General features: G+C 48.9%; 2 protein-coding genes across 5 annotated transcripts in view; both read right to left on the bottom strand.

Moving 5' to 3' along the window:
* The window catches only part of LOC115173913 (phosphoprotein associated with glycosphingolipid-enriched microdomains 1), a 99,779-nt gene that overhangs the window by 62,887 nt on the left and 20,989 nt on the right, over positions 1-15,903 (bottom strand). The window lies entirely within an intron of this gene.
* Positions 6,149-11,190, bottom strand: LOC115173235 (uncharacterized). The gene is given in 4 exon segments (XM_029731151.1): positions 6,149-7,396; positions 7,399-9,435; positions 9,542-10,260; positions 10,362-11,190. Coding segments are annotated over 4 exon segments (4,794 nt in total). The 3' UTR covers positions 6,149-6,187.

Below are 15,903 nucleotides of genomic sequence, written 5' to 3'. Positions count from 1 at the left end.
TTGACACACTGAACTCTGTCAGAGAAGTAGTTGGTGAACCAGGCGACGCAATCGTTTGAGAAACCAAGGCTACTAAGTCTGCCGATGAGGATGTGGTGATTAACAGAGTCAAAAGCTTTGGCCAGGTCAATGAATACGGCAGCACAGTAATGTTTCTTATCGATGGCGGTTACGATGTCGTTTAGGACCTTGAGCGTGGCTGAGGTGCACCCATGACCAGCTCTGAAACCAGATTGCATAGCGGAGAGGGTGCGGTGGGATTCAAAATAGTCGGTAATCTGTTTGTTGACTTGGCTTTCGAAGACCTTAGAAAGGCAGGGTAGGATGGATATAGGTCTGTAGCAACTTGGGTCAAGAGTGTCACCTCCTTTGAAGAGGGGGATGACAGCAGCTGCTTTCCAATCTATGGGAATCTCAGACGACACGAAAGAGAGGTTGAACAGGCTAGTAATAGGGGTTGCAATAATTTCGGCAGATAATTTTAGAAAGAAAGGGTCCAGATTGTCAAGCCCAGCTGATTTGTAGGGGTCCAGATTTTGCAGCTCTTTCAGAACATCAGCTGAATGGATTTGGGAGAAGGAGAAATGGGGGAGGCTTGGGCGAGTAGCTGTGGGGGGTGCAGTGCTGTTGAATGCAGTAGGGGTAGTTAGGTGGAAAGCATGGCCAGCCGTAGAAAAATGCTTATTGAAATTCTCAATTATAGTGGGCTTATCGGTGGTGACAGAGTTTCCTATCCTCAGTGCAGTGGGCAGTTGGGAGGAGGTGTTCTTATTCTCCATGGACTTTACAATGTCCCAGAACTTTTTAGAGTTGGAGTTGCACGAAGCAAATTTCTGTTTGAAAAAGCTAGCCTTGGCGTTTCTAACTGCCTGTGTGTATTGGTTTCTAACTTCCCTAAAAAGTTGCATATCGCGGGGGCAGTTCGATGCTAATGCAGAACGCCACAGGATATTTGTGTTGGTTAAGGGCAGTCAGGTCTGGGGAGAACCAAGGGCTATATCTGTTCCTGGTTCTAAATTTCTTGAAAGGGGCATGCTTATTTAAGATGGAGAGGAAGGCATTTTTAAAAAATAACCAGGCATCCTCTACTGACGGGATGAGGTCAATATCCTTCCAGGATACCAGGGCCAGGTCGATTAGAAAGGCTTGCTCGTTGAAATGTTTCAGGGAGCGTTTGACAGTGATGAGTGGAGGTCGTTTGACCGCTGACCCATTACGGGTGCAGGCAATGAGGCAGTGATCGCTGAGATCTTGGTTGAAAACAGCAGAGGTGTAATTAGAGGGCATATTGGTTAGGATGATGTCTATGAGGGTGCCAGTGTTTGCGGCTTTGGGGTTGTACCTGGTGGGTTCATTAATAATTTGTGTGAGATTGAGGGCATCAAGCTTGGATTGCAGAATGGCTGGGGTGTTAAGCATGTCCCAGTTTAGGTCGCCTAGTAGCACAAGCTCTGAAGATAGATGGGGGGCAATCAGTTCACATATGGTGTCCAGAGCACAGCTAGGGGCCGAGGGGGGTCTATAGCAGGCGGCAACGGTGAGAGACTTGTTTTTGGAGAGGTGGATTTTTAAAAGTAGAAGTTCAAATTGTTTGGGTACAGACCTGGATAGCAGGACAGAACTCTGCAAGCTATCTCTGCAGTAGATTGCAACACCGCCCCCTTTGGTCGTTCTATCTTGTCTGAAAACGTTGTAGTTAGGGATGAAGATTTCACAGTTTTTGGTGGACTTCCTAAGCCAAGATTCAGACACAGCCAGGACATCCGGGTTGGCAGAGTGTGCTAAAGCAGTGAATAAAACAAACTTAGGGAGGAGGCTTCTAATGTTAACATGCATGAAACCAAGGCTATTACGGTTACAGAAGTCATCAAAAGAGAGCGCCTGGGGAGTAGGTGTGGAGCCAGGCACTGAAGGGCCTGGATTCACCTCTACATCCCCAGCGGAGCAGAGAAGGATAAGTATGAGGGTACGGCTAAAAGCTATAAGAATTGGTCGTCTGTGACGTCCAGAATAGAGAGAAAAAGGAGCAGGTATCTGGGGGCGATAAAATAGCTTCAAGGTATAATGTACAGACAAAGGTATGGTGGGATGTGAGTACAGAGGAGGTAAACCTAGGCATTTAGTGATTATGAGAGAGATATTGTCTCTAGAAACATCATTGAAACCAGAAGATGTCATAGCATGTGTGGGTGGAGGAACTGAGAGGTTGGATAAGGTATAATGAGCAGGGCTAGAGGCTCTACAGTGAAATAAGCCAATAAACACTAACCAGAACAGCAATGGACAAGGCATATTGACATTAAGGAGAGGCATGCTTAGCCGAGTGATCAGAGGGTCCAGTGAGATTCAGACAGCTAGCTGGGCCATAGGTAGCAAGCTGGTGGAAGATGGGAGGGAGGTCTGTTTTTAGCCGCCTCGTGCGTTTCCGTCTGTGGGTTAGTGGGGTTCCGTGTGGAAGGGGGGACCTGTCCAAGTTGGCAGAATAGTTAGTTATAGTGGCCCAAGAAAAGTGTCCGACAGACCTATTCAGATCGCAGCCGAAAAGACAGCTAACGATTAGCTGGCCGCAGATGGGCGATCAGGTTACGTCGCGACGGAGGGGCCAGTTGGAACAACTCCCTCGGGCAGATAACGTCGGTGATCCAGTCGTGAAGACCCAATGGGGCTCCGCATCGGCAGTAAAACGGGTCAGGATAGGTGAGTTGTAGCCCAGGAGACACTTCAGCTGGCTAGCTCAGGAGTAGCCCACGAGTGGCTGACGGAATTCTTCAGCTGGCTAGCTAGCTAGCTCCGTAATTGTGTGTGTTAATTCCGAGACCGACGTTGCCAATAGTCACTCAGGTAGCAGCTAGTTAGCTGCAAGATCCAGGTGTAAATGTCCAGAGCCTGCGGTAGAAATCGAGGAAAGGAGAGAGAATAGGTCCGATATGCTCTGGTCTGAGTCGCGCTGTACAAAAACTGGCGATAGCTTTTCGAGCTAATGGATAGCTGAGGACAGCTAACCGTAGCTAGCTGAACTTCAACGTTAGCCTGTGAAAATAGCTAACCTCTGGCTAGCTTCTGTCGTGGAATTCAGATGAGGTAAATAATACTTTCTTTTTTTTTTTTTTTTTTTAATTGATGAGGCGGGTTGCAGGAGAGTGCCTTGAGGTTGAGTATTCAGAATAAAAAAATGTAAAAAGATAAGTGAAGAAAAAAATATGTAAATATATATATATATATATACACGGGACACGACAGGACGTCTGAACTGCTACGCCATCTTGGAATGATGAGTGGTCCTCCCACTAAGACTCGGGAAACCATGCAGTTTCTTAGGCTACAGATTAAATAAATGATGAGCTTCACAGGGAGGTGAAAGAGCAAGGTGATGAGCTTCACAGGGAGGTGAAAGAGCAAGGTGATGAGCTTCACAGGGAGGTGAAAGAGCAAGGTGATGAGCTTCACAGGGAGGTGAAAGAGCAAGGTGATGAGCTTCACAGGGAGGTGAAAGAGCAAGGTGATGAACTTCACAGGGAGGTGAAAGAGCAAGGTGATGAGCTTCACAGGGAGGTGAAAGAGCAAGGTGATGAGCTTGATGCTCCTTCACAATAAATATCCAGGGTCTTATTCTGGTGACATGATGATCGATGCTTGACTGCCGCTTGATACAAATACAAAATATAAAAAATACTCTTATCCATAATAATCTCATCGTTTAGATAAGGATACAGTGCATTCGGAATGTATTCAGACCCCTTAACTTTTTCCACATTTTCTTACATTACAGCCTTATTCTAAAATTGATTAAAATGGATTTCCCCTTCAATCTACACACAACACCGCATAATGACAAAGCAAAAACAGGTTTAGACATTTTTGCACATTTCTATATATACAAAAAAATGAAATATCACATTTACATAAGTATTCAGACCCTTTACTCAATACTTTGTTGAAGCATCTTTGGCAGCGATTACAGACTCAAGTCTTCGTGGGTATGATGCTACAAGCTTGGCACACCTGTATTTGGGGAGTTTCAACCATTCTTCTCTACAGATCCTCTCAAGCTCCGTCAGGTTGGATGGGGAGCGTTGCTGCACAGCTATTTTCAGGTCTCTCCAGAGATGTTCGATCATGTTCAAGTCCAGGCTCTGGCTGGTCCAATCAAGGACATTCAGAGACTTGTCCCGAAGCCCCTCCTGCGTTGTCTTGGCTGTGTGCTTAGGGTTGTTGCCCTGTTGGAAGGTGAACCTTCACCCTAGTCTGAGGTCCTGAGCACTCTGGAGCAGGGTTTACTCAAAAATGTCTCTGTACTTTGCTCCGTTCAGCTTTCCTTTGATCCTGACTAATCTCCCAGTCCCTACCGCTGAAAAACGTCCCCACAGCATGATGCTGCCACCACCATGCTTCACTGTAGGGATGGTGCCAGGTTTCCACCAGACGTGACGCTTGGCATTCAGGCCAAAGAGTTCAATCTTGGTTTCATTAGGCCAGAGAATCTTGTTTCTCACGGTCTGAGAGTCTTTAGGTGCCTTATGGCAAACTCCAAGCGGGCTGTCATGTGCCTTTTACTGAGGAGTGGCTTCCGTCTGGCCACTCTACCATAAAGGCCTGATTGGTAGAGTGCTGCAGAGATGGTTGTCCTTCTGGAAGGTTCTCTCATCGCCACAGAAGAACTCGAGCTCTGTCACCTCCCTGACCAAGGCCCTTCTCCCTCGTTTACTCAGTTTGGCCGGGCAGCCAGCTCTGAGAGTCTTGGTGGTTCCAAACGTCTTCCATTTAAGAATGATGGAGGCCTCTGTGTTCTTGGGGACTTTCAATGCTGCAGAACTGTTTTGGTACCCTTCCCCAGATCTGTGCCCCGACACAATCCTGTCTTGGAGCTCTACGGACAATTCCTTCGACCTCATGTCTTGGTATTGCTCTGACATGCACTATCAACTATGGGACCTTATATAGACAGGTGTGTGCCTTTCCAAATCATGTTGAATCAATTGAATTTACCACAAGTGGACTCCAATCAAGTTGTAGAAACATCTCAAGGATGATCAATGGAAACAGAATAAACCTAAGCTCAATTTCGAGTCTCATAGCAAAGGGTCTGAATACTTAGGTAAATAAGGCATTTCTGTTTTTGCTTTGTCATTATGGGGTATTGTGTGTAGATTGATAAAGAATTTAAAAAAATTAAATTTAGGATAAGGCGGTAATGTAACAAAATGTGGAAAAAGTGAAGGGGTCTGAATACTTTTCGAATGCAGTGTAAATAAAATATTTTTCTTATGTCCGCTTGTTCATGTTGCAATTTGTCTCATCTCCTTCGCTCCTCTGTGCTGTGAGCACCTTCCCATTTACACCAGAAACCTGTATATAATGACGAGATACACTTCTTCACCCTAACAATGGGAGTCGTTGTCCCAAAGGCGGGAAAGCAAGCGACAAGCTTAGGTCCAAAACAAGCCCATAGCAATGCATTGGCCTTATTTTGAACAGATTATAGCGCTTCGCTTCTTCCTCTATGGTTCACACACACACATGCACACGCACACACACGCGCACACACACACGCCCCTCCCCCTGCCTCTCACGCCAACAAAGTTGAGAGATCACATCGTCTTTGCTGACAAGCGGTTTCAACTCGCTATTTGGATTTGAGGTTTGGTCCAACAGAACAGGTCATATGGACACCACAACACATGGAGACACTATTTTACTGTAATAGACAAGAAGTTAACTTTTTTTAATGACAGCCGTTTTATGTCTCAACTACTCAAATTGCGTGCAGAGCAGACACTATTGTAATGACCTGACTAGATCATGAAGGAACAATTGTCCAGACAGAGGATGGAGTTAACGAATGGACGGTTTATTAACACAACTTAACACAGGCTACTGTTTGGCCGTAGCCCACGCCAAATAAATGAACGGTACCCTACAAACGAACCGTGACCTTCTCTTGTGAAGCCCAGACGTAAGAGAGAGAACAATGGCTAAAACCCGGTCTTAACTTCCAATGCTCCATCCCCCTGCCCAACCCCCCTTCACGCCACTCCGCCAACCACCAGGCTGCCCGGTATCTGAACATTCCAGGCATTCCCGTGATTGGCAGATAGCAGGTTGATTGGCATGACCCCGCGAACACTGGTAAGTACGACACAACCCACTAATAGCCTAACACCTAACCCACCACTGTCTGTGCGGGTCGCTACACAGCCCCCCCACCACAAAGTCCCTCGTCCCCGAGGGAACAAACAAAGTCTCTGAAGCGACCCGGAGGTCTCCTTTGCCTGCGTGGCCGTGATGGTCGCAGAGTGTCCAGATGTGAAACAGGGGGCTCCACCCGTGGCAGGGGGCTGCCCCTCTGGGACCCAGGGGATGAAGGAAGGGATATGGGAGACAAGGAAGCGGGAACGGGGAATACAGTCCGTGGCACCGGGGAACCACGCGGTGACACAGGGAGGGAGACAGGGGGAGTGGGCCGTCTGGAGCCTTGTCGACGGCACCTGGGGGTGGGTGCCTGGAGAATGTCCTTGCCAGAGAGGGGAATTGTGGGGGTCCCTGGGGTTTGGGGAGAAGCGGCCCCTCTGTATGGGGCTAACCTGTCCCGGTGCAGTGCCACCTTTCTCCCCCTGGAAGGAAGCTGCACCCGGTACACAACCTCCCCTACCCTCTCCAGGATGCTGCAGGGCCCCACCCAGTGACTGTCCAACTTGGGGCATCTGCCTTTTTTCCTTAGGGGGCTGTAGACCCAGACCAGCTCCCCAGCCACAAAGTGCCTTCCTCGGGTGTGAACGTCATAGTTCCTCTTCTGCCTCACACCTGCATTCACCAGCTGCTCTCTGGCGAAGTTGTGGGCTGTCTCCAGGCGGTCCTGGAGTCTCCGGGCATACTCCGGCCCCGGGGGAACATGAGGGCTATCCAGGGGACGACCAAACGCCATCTCCGCAGGGGTGCGGATCTCTCTCCCCAGCATGAGGAGGGCAGGCGTGCAGGAGGTGGAGTCTTGGACAGCGGAGCGGCATGCCATGAGGACCATAGGCAGGTGCTTGTCCCAGTCACGCTGGTGTTTGGCAGAGACGATGGCCAGCTGCTGTCCAAGCGTTTTGTTGAAGCGCTCCACAAGGCCATCACTTTGAGGATGGAGAGGAGTAGTGCGGGTCTTGTGCATACCCAGCCTCTCACACATGGTGGCGAACACACGGGACTCAAAGTTTCTGCCTTGGTCGCTGTGGATGGACTCCGCAGCTCCAAACCTGCTGAACATCCCCGCTGTCAGGGCGTCGACGATGGTCTCTGCCTCCTGGTCAGGCAGAGCATAGGCCTCAGGCCATTTTGTGAAATAGTCCATAGCCGTGAGCACCCAGCGGTTTCCACTGTCTGTGGTGGGGAACGGCCCAACTACATCCACTCCCACCCTCTCCATGGGAGCCCCCACTGGGAACTGTTGGAGCTGAGCATGAGAGCGGCCTGGGGGGCCCTTTCTCGCTGTGCATTTGTCACAGCGGCGGCAAAAGTCCTCCACATCCCTCTTGTGCTGCCCCCAGTAAAAGCCCTGACGGAGGCGGCGGAGTGTTTTTGTGACCCCAAAGTGTCCAGTCCCCACCCCCCCATGAGTACTCTGGAGCACAGCCTCCCGCAATGCTTTTGGGACCACCACCTGCCACCTCTCCTCTCCTCTCCCGTAGCTGACTCCTTCCATGCCCGCTGTAGCACGCCATCAGCCAGCCGCAGTCTCTCAAACTTTGACCACAACTCTTTGGTCGCGAGTGAGAGCGCTGTCACCTCTTCCCATGGTGGCCTCACCTGCGCCTCTACCCACTGTAGCACTGGCTGTAGGTCTGTGTCCCGTCCCTGCTGCTGCCCCCATTCAGCCACGTCGACAGTCTGCAGCTCACAGCAGACAGGGCCGCTCACCCGACACACTGTGGCACAGACCCCCTCCTCTGCACTCAGCGCTCTCTCCCGTCCCTCTCTCCGTTCACAGTGGCGGCAGCCATCTGCAGTACAGGGCCGACGGGACATGGCGTCGGCGTTGGAGTGGCGTGCCCCTGCCCTGTGCACCACTGTGAAGTCATACGGCTGAAGCTCCTCCAACCAGCGTGCCACCTGCCCCTCTGGTTCTCTGAACGACATGAGCCACTGGAGAGCAGAGTGGTCAGTCCTCACAGTAAATGGCAGGCCACCCAGGTAGTACTTGAAGTGTTTGATGGAAGCCACAACAGCCAAGAGCTCCCGCCGGGTGACACAGTAGCGGCGCTCATGTTTGTTAAATGTTCTGCTGAAGTACGCCACCACTCTCTCCCCCTCTGGCCCCACCTGGGCCAGCACCCCACCCATGCCCACATTGCTTGCGTCTGTGTCCAGGATAAAGGGCAAGGTGAGGTCAGGGGGGGCGAGCACAGGGGCCTCGATCAGTGCACATTTGAGGGTGTTGAAGGCCTCCTCACACTCCCCTGTCCAAGTGAAGTCCTTCGGCAGCAGGCGGTTCAGGGGAGCAGCGACGCTTGAGAAGCCCCATACAAACCTCCTGTAGTACGAGGCCAGGCCCAGGAAGCTCTTCAGCTGACGCTGGTCGGTGGGGGTGGGCCAGTCTCGGACAGCCCCCACCTTGTCCTCCATGGTGCTGATCCCCTCCTTCCCCACTCGGTGGCCCAGGAAGGACACCTCTCTCCTCATGAAGTGGCACTTCTCGGGGTGGAGCTTCAGACCTGCGGCAGCCACCCGCTCCAGCACACTCCGTAGCGCCACCAGAGATGACTGGAAGGAGCTGCCATGGGCCAGGATGTCATCGAGGTATACCAGACACTGCTGTCGGGGGATGCCATCCAGCACCCTGTCCATCAAACGCTCAAAAGTAGCTAGAGCGTTGCACAGGCCGAAGCACAGGACCTTGAACTGCCAGTGTCCTCTGTTAGTGGAGAACGCAGTTTTGGCTCTGGCCTCTGGGGAGAGGGGCACCTGCCAGTAGCCACTGCGGAGGTCTAGTGAGGAGAACCAGGAGGACCCCCTAACCAGGTCCAGCGACTCATCGATACGTGGTATGGGGTATGAGTCCTTCCTGGTTACCTCATTCAGCCGCCTGTAGTCCGCACAGAACCTCAGCTTGCCCCCCTTCTTAGGAACCATGACAACAGGCGCCGCCCAGGGGCTGTCTGAGGGCTCGATGAAGTCTGCCCGCTGCATCTCCAACACAGCCTTGTCTGCCGCCTCCTGGCGTGCCAGCGGGATACGGCGGGGACGCATCTTGATGGGTCGAGCATCACCTGTGTCGATCTCCTGCTGCACCAGATGAGTCTGACCCACCTCTTCCTCACTTAGCGCAAAGCTGTCTCTGAATTCAAACAGCAACTGCCACAACCATTCCTGCTGCTCAGGGTCAAGACCAACACAGTTCCTCCCCCATATCTCCCTCACTGCAGAGTGTCCTCTCCTCTCCCATCTGGGGTAGCTGGGCTGGGGGGGTGCGGCCCGGGCTCACGGAGGGCTGTGTCGTGGGGGTAGCTGGGGGAATGTAACACACAGCCGTAGGTGACAGGGGGGCTGGGGAAAAGTCACACACAGATGTGCGGGAGGGGGGGCAGCCATGAGTCTCTGCTGCTTTAACTGTTGGAGTAAAGGGTTTGTTGGGTTGAGTGTATGTGATATTAGGGGGGGCCATGATGACTGCAGGCCCTCCCTGGAAGCTCAGTGTGCCCCCATTTAGGTCTAACTGGCAGCCTGTGCTCCTAAGAAAGTCCAACCCCAGGATACAAGGGTCCTGCACAGCCGCCACCCACACGGGATGACGCACAGTCCTGCCCCCTACTGTCAGAGTCATTATTCCCTTCCCTTTCATGGGTGCCAGCTCACCTGTGACTGTGCGGAGCTGCACAGTTGTGGGCTCACACTGAATCCAACCTGGTACAATATCTGGCCTCGCCAGGGTTACTGTGGACCCAGTGTCCACCAGGGCAGAGCAGGGCACCCCCTCCACAGTGACAGGGACATGACAAAAGTCCCCAACACAGGTCCGGCCCACCACGACAACAGGCTCCGTCCTCTTGCCCACGTCTGCTTCTGGGGGAAGTGGAGCCTTGCTTCCCCGTCTGGGCCGGTGGGCTCCTCCTGAAGAAGATGGTGGTGGTTGGGATAGAAAGCCAGGGGTCCGCACTACCCGGTCAATGCGGACCCCGAGCCGTTTCCCTGAGCTCCGGGGGACTTGGGGCAATCTCGGCGCAGGTGGCCTGTCTGGCCACAACCCCAGCAGACCCGGGGACCACGGCGTGTGTTTCGTTCCACCTGTAGCGACACAGCACGAATGAGTTCTGTCATATCAGCCACGCATGCAGGCTTTTCCGGCTCTGGGCTGCTCTGCCCCCCAGCTCTCCCAGAGGGTCTGCCTCCCTGCGCCCCCACCAAAGACCCAGCTGAAGCCCCAGCCCACACCAGCTCCCTCTCCAAAACCATCTCCAAGGCTATCTGCAATGACTCAGGATGAGCCAGCTGGGTCTGTATGCGCAGCTCCGTAGGAGAAAGCGCCTGTATGAACTGGTCCCGTGCTAGCTCGCTCTGCACGTAGGGGGGCATGTGAGCATATGCCCGCCGAGAGAGGCTCTCAATGTCATTAGCTAGCACCCGTAGAGGCTCTCCAGGCTGCCTGCGTCTATTACTCAGTTCGGAGCGCAGCAGCCCGGGCTGTACACACTGTCCATAGCGCCTCCTCAGTGCTCCCACTAAGGCACCATAATCGCGTCTGTCCTCGGGGCTAATCAATATCAAACAGGCCAGAGCATCATCCGTCAGGCATAAAGCCAACTGCAGTGCCCTATCTTCATTCGACCACCCCCTAAAATGAGCTAACAGTTCAAACTGAGCATGAAAAGCTTCCCAATCCGCCTTACCGGAATACTTTGGGGTCTTAACTGATACGGACGCAGCCGGGGGCTGGGCGCCGCCATGTTTGTTTACATCCTGAGCCCCAGATTCCTCGTCCCGCCGCGTCGACGTCACCCCTTCGGTCCGCCCACCGGAATCCGCGCGAATCACATTAGACGAAGCACTCATGCCCGCTTCAGCCGCCATCACTCTAACGTCCTCCCTCAAGCGGCCTCTGGGATCCGACGCCCTGGCGATCTCCTCAGCCAGATCCTCCGACGTCCATGCACACGCACCTCCTTGGCCATAATCGTCCCCTACCTCCACGTTCACTTTTGGATTCCCTTGAAGCATTTTCAACCCCGTCCTCACCTATGTTAGCTAGCCACCGAAGTCAGCTAGCTGGCTAACTTTTATCCACGTTTTTACTTCTGACACCAGTGTAATGACCTGACTAGATCATGAAGGAACAATTGTCCAGACAGAGGATGGAGTTAACGAATGGACGGTTTATTAACCCAACTTAACACAGGCTACTGTTTGGCCGTAGCCCACGCCAAATAAATGAACGGTACACTACAAACAAACCGTGACCTTCTCTTGTGAAGCCCAGACGTAAGAGAGAGAACAATGGCTAAAACCCGGTCTTAAAACCTGTTTGGGATAGGGGGCAGTATTGAGAATTTTGGAAAAAATATGTGCCCATTTTTAACTGCCTCCTACACCAACTCAGAAGCTAGAATATGCATATTATTGTTAGAAAACACTCTGAATTTTCTAAAACTGTTTGAATGGTGTCTGTGAGTATAACAGAACTCCTATGGCAGGCAAAAACCTGACAAGGTTTCAAGCAGGAAGTACCCTGTCTGACAAGGAGTCGTGCGTCTTGCATCTGTTTATTGAAAAGTAAGGATCTTAGCTGTAACGTGGCAATTCCCAGGGCTCCGATAGGCTCTCAGAACCCGGGAAATACCTGAAGGTTGACGAGGCAGCCTCAGGCTGAAACACATTATCGCCTTTGGTAAGTGGCGGCTCAGAGGACCTTTGAATGAGGCGCGTGCACGATTCGCTCCTGAGGAGAAATTTTATTCGGCTGTTTAGGCTCAATGCATATTCCCGGTCGGAATATTATCACTTTTCTACGAGATAAATGGCATAAAAATTGGTTTTAAACAGCGGTTGACATGCTTCGAAGTACGGTAATGGAATATTTAGACATTTTTTGACCGTGATGTAGCATTCTGATAGTGTCTAGAACTCACGAACAAAACGTCGCTGTTTGGATATAACGATGGATTATTTGGGACCAAACCAACATTTGTTATTGAAGTAGAAGTCCTGGCAGTGTATTCTGACGAAGAACAAGCAAGGTAAGAACATTTTTCTTATAGGAAATGTGATTTTGGTGGAGGCTGACCTGGGTGGGTGTCTAAATAGCTAGCCCTGTGATGCCGGGCTATGTACTTAGATTATTGCAAAATGTGCTTCATCCGAAAAGCTATTTTAAAAATCGGACATATCGAGTGCATAGAGGAGTAATGTATCTATAATTCTTAAAATAATTGTTATGCTTTTTGTGAACGTTTATCGTGAGTAATTTAGCAAACTGTTAGTAAATTCCCCGGAAGTTTGCGGGGGTTATGCTTTTTCTGAACGTCACATGCTAATGTAAAAAGCTGTTTTTTGATATAAATATGAACTTGATTGAACAGACATGCATGTATTGTATAACACAATGTCCTAGGTGTGTCATCTGATGAAGATCATAAAAGGTTAGTGCTGCATTTAGCTGTGGTTTGGGTTTATGTGACATGATATGCTAGCTTGAAAAATGGGTGTCTGATTATTTCTGGCTGGGCACTCTGCTGACATAATCTAATGTTTTGCTTTCGTTGTAAAGCCTTTTTGAAATCGGACAGTGGGGTTAGATTAACGAGATTCTTGTCTTTAAATAGCTGTAAAATAGTCATATGTTTGAGAAATTGAAGTAATAGTATTTCTAACGATTCAAAAATCGCACCACTGGATTTCAGTGGCTGTTACGTAGGTGGGACGAGTTCGTCCCACATGCGCCAGAGAGGTTAACTTCCAATGCTCCATCCCCCTGCCCAACCCCCCTTCACGCCACTCCGCCAACCACCAGGCTGCCCGGTATCTGAACATTCCAGGCATTCCCGTGATTGGCAGATAGCAGGTTGATTGGCATGACCCCGCGAACACTGGTAAGTACGACACAACCCACTAATAGCCTAACACCTAACCCACCACTGTCTGTGCGGGTCGCTACACAATTAAAACAAGAGCATTACTGAACATTGATTCTGGAAAATGAATGTTCAGTTTGTCTCGCGCAGCATTGAGATACCGCTAGCAGCATTTTAGCCAAAGACTGTTAAACTAGCTATATAGTCTGTGTTTTATAAATGTGCAATAAGCATAAAACACAATTATATAAGGAATTGGAAACTTGTTCTCATTCTGAGAAATAAGGTAGGCCACTTGATTTCAACATCTGAACAAAGTGGACTGGCTAGCATGCTGTTCAAACAGCTGGAGACAGACAGGGTGTGTTCATGACAATTCAACTGTTCAACCTTGTTAGCTAGCAAATAGATCCAAATTGGCTACAATATAAAGATTAGCTGGCTAATCTCTAGCACGTGGGCTTGAGAGATTGTTGATGAGACCTGTGTTCATTTTCCATAGCCTAACGACTGCTACAAGTCATTATTAGTGAATGTGCATTATGCATGATTCTATTTACATTTTTAACAAAAAAGGGGATTTCCATAGACCGACTTGAAAGCCAGATCAAAGATTATTGCAAAAAAGTAAGTCATTTAATTATTAGTAGGTCTTATGGTTGTGAAAGGCTAATATTTAGCCTAGGTATAACTTTACAAGCCCTTAATTCATTCGATTATTGTTGACTGTTTGAAATGCTGTGTATTTTACCCTTAGTTGAACAACAATGCTTATTTAGAGAATAAAATAAATCTGATATACAGTACCAGTCAAAAGTGGACACACCTACTCATTCCAGGATTTTTCTTTATTTTTTTTTACTATTTTCTACATTGTAGAATAATAGTGAAGATATCAATATCATGAAATAACACATATGGAATCGTGTAGTAACCAAAAAAAGTGTTAAACAAATCCAAATATATTTTATATTTGAGATTCTTCAAAGTAGCCATCCTTTGCCTTGATGACAGCTTTGCACACTCTTGGAATTCTCCAACCAGCATCACCAGGAATGCTTTCCCAACTGTCTTGAAGGAGTTCACACATTGTTGGCTGCTTTTCCTTCACTCTGCGGTCCAACTCATCCCAAACCATCTCAATTGGTTTGAGGTTGGGTGATTGTGGAGGCCAGGTCATCTGATGTACCACTCCATCACTCTCCTTCTTGGTCAAATAGTCCTTACACAGCTGCCGAGGTGTGGTGGGTCATTGTCCTGTTGAAAAACAAATCATAGTCCCACTAATGATATCGCTGCAGAATGCTGTGGTAGACATGCTGGTTAAGTGTGCCTTGAATTCTGAATAAATCAGAGTGTCACCAGCAAAGCACTCCCACACCTCCTCCTCCATGCATCACGGTGGGAACCACACGTGGAGATCATCCGTTCACTTACTCTGCGTCTCACAAAGACACGGCGGTTGGAACCAAAAATCTCAAACTTGGACTCATCAGACCAAAGGACAGATTTCCACCAGATCTAATGTCCATTGCTTGCGTTTCTTGGCCCAAGCAAGTCTCTTCTTATTATTGCGGTCCTTTAGTAGTGGTTTCTTTGCAGCAATTTGACCATGAAGGCCTGATTTACGCAGTCACCTCTGAACAGTTGATGTTGAGATGTGTCTGTTACTTAAACTCTGAAGCATTTATTTGGGCTGCAATTTCTGAGGCTGGTAACTCTAATGAACTTATCCTCTGCAGCAGAGGTAACTCTACATGATTTCATATGTGTTATTTCATAGTTTTGATGTCTCACTATTATTTTACAATGTAGAAAATAGCAAAAATAAAGAAAAACCCTGGAATGAGTAGGTGTCCAAACTTTTGACTGGTACTGTTTATTGTGAATCTCCCATAAGTTAGAAAAAAATAGAGATATGATTTTTTAGGCCATATCGCCCAGTCATGCATGCATTTGCTCTCTCTCTCGCTCTCTCTCAATTCAATTTAAGGGCTTTATTGGCATGGGAAACATATGTTAACGTTGCCAAAGCAAGTGAAGTAGATAATTTTTATTGTTTATTTCACTTTTGTTTATTAACAGTAAACATTACACTCACAGAAGTTCCAAAAGAATAAAGACATTTCAAATGTAATTATGTCAATATACAGTGTTGTAATAATGTGCAAATAGTTTAAGTACAAAAGGGAAAATAAATAAACATAAATTTAGGTTGTATTTACAATGGTGTTCGTTCTTCACTGGTTGCCCTTTTGTTTTGCAACAGGTCACAAATCTTGCTGCTGTGATTGCACACTGTGGTATTTCACCCAGTAGATATGGGAGTTTATCAAAATTGGGTTTGTTTTCTAAATCTTTGTGGATCTGTGTAATCTGAGGGAAATGTGTATCTCTAATATGGTCAAACATTTGGCAGGAGGCTAGGAAGTGCATCTCATTTTGTGGGCAGTGCACATAGCCTGTCTTCTCTTGAGAGCCAGGTCTGCCTACGGCGGCCTTTCTCAATAGCAAGGCTACATTCACCGAGTCTGTACATAGTCAAAGCTTTCCTTTAGTTAGGGTTAGTCACAGTGGTCAGGTATTCTGCCACTGTGTACTCTCTGTTTAGGGCCAAATAGCATTCTAGTTTTCTATTTTTTTTGTTAATTCTTTCCAATGTGTCAAGTAATTTTCTTTTTGTTTTCTCATGATTTGGTTGGGTCTAATTGTGTTGCTGTCCTGGGGACTGTTTGTGTTTGTGAACAGAGCCCAAGGACCAGCTTGCTTAGGGGGCTCTTCTCCAGGTTCATCTCTCTGTTCTCTATCTCGCTGAGGCTGGGTCTAGTCATGTTATGGATGGTGGTGTAGATGAGGCTGGGTC

Source organism: Salmo trutta, chromosome 34, assembly GCF_901001165.1.
Source record: "Salmo trutta chromosome 34, fSalTru1.1, whole genome shotgun sequence".
Classification (NCBI taxonomy): domain Eukaryota; kingdom Metazoa; phylum Chordata; class Actinopteri; order Salmoniformes; family Salmonidae; genus Salmo; species Salmo trutta.
The sequence above is the reverse complement of the archived record's forward strand: the minus strand, read 5'-3'. Positions and strand labels throughout refer to the sequence as shown.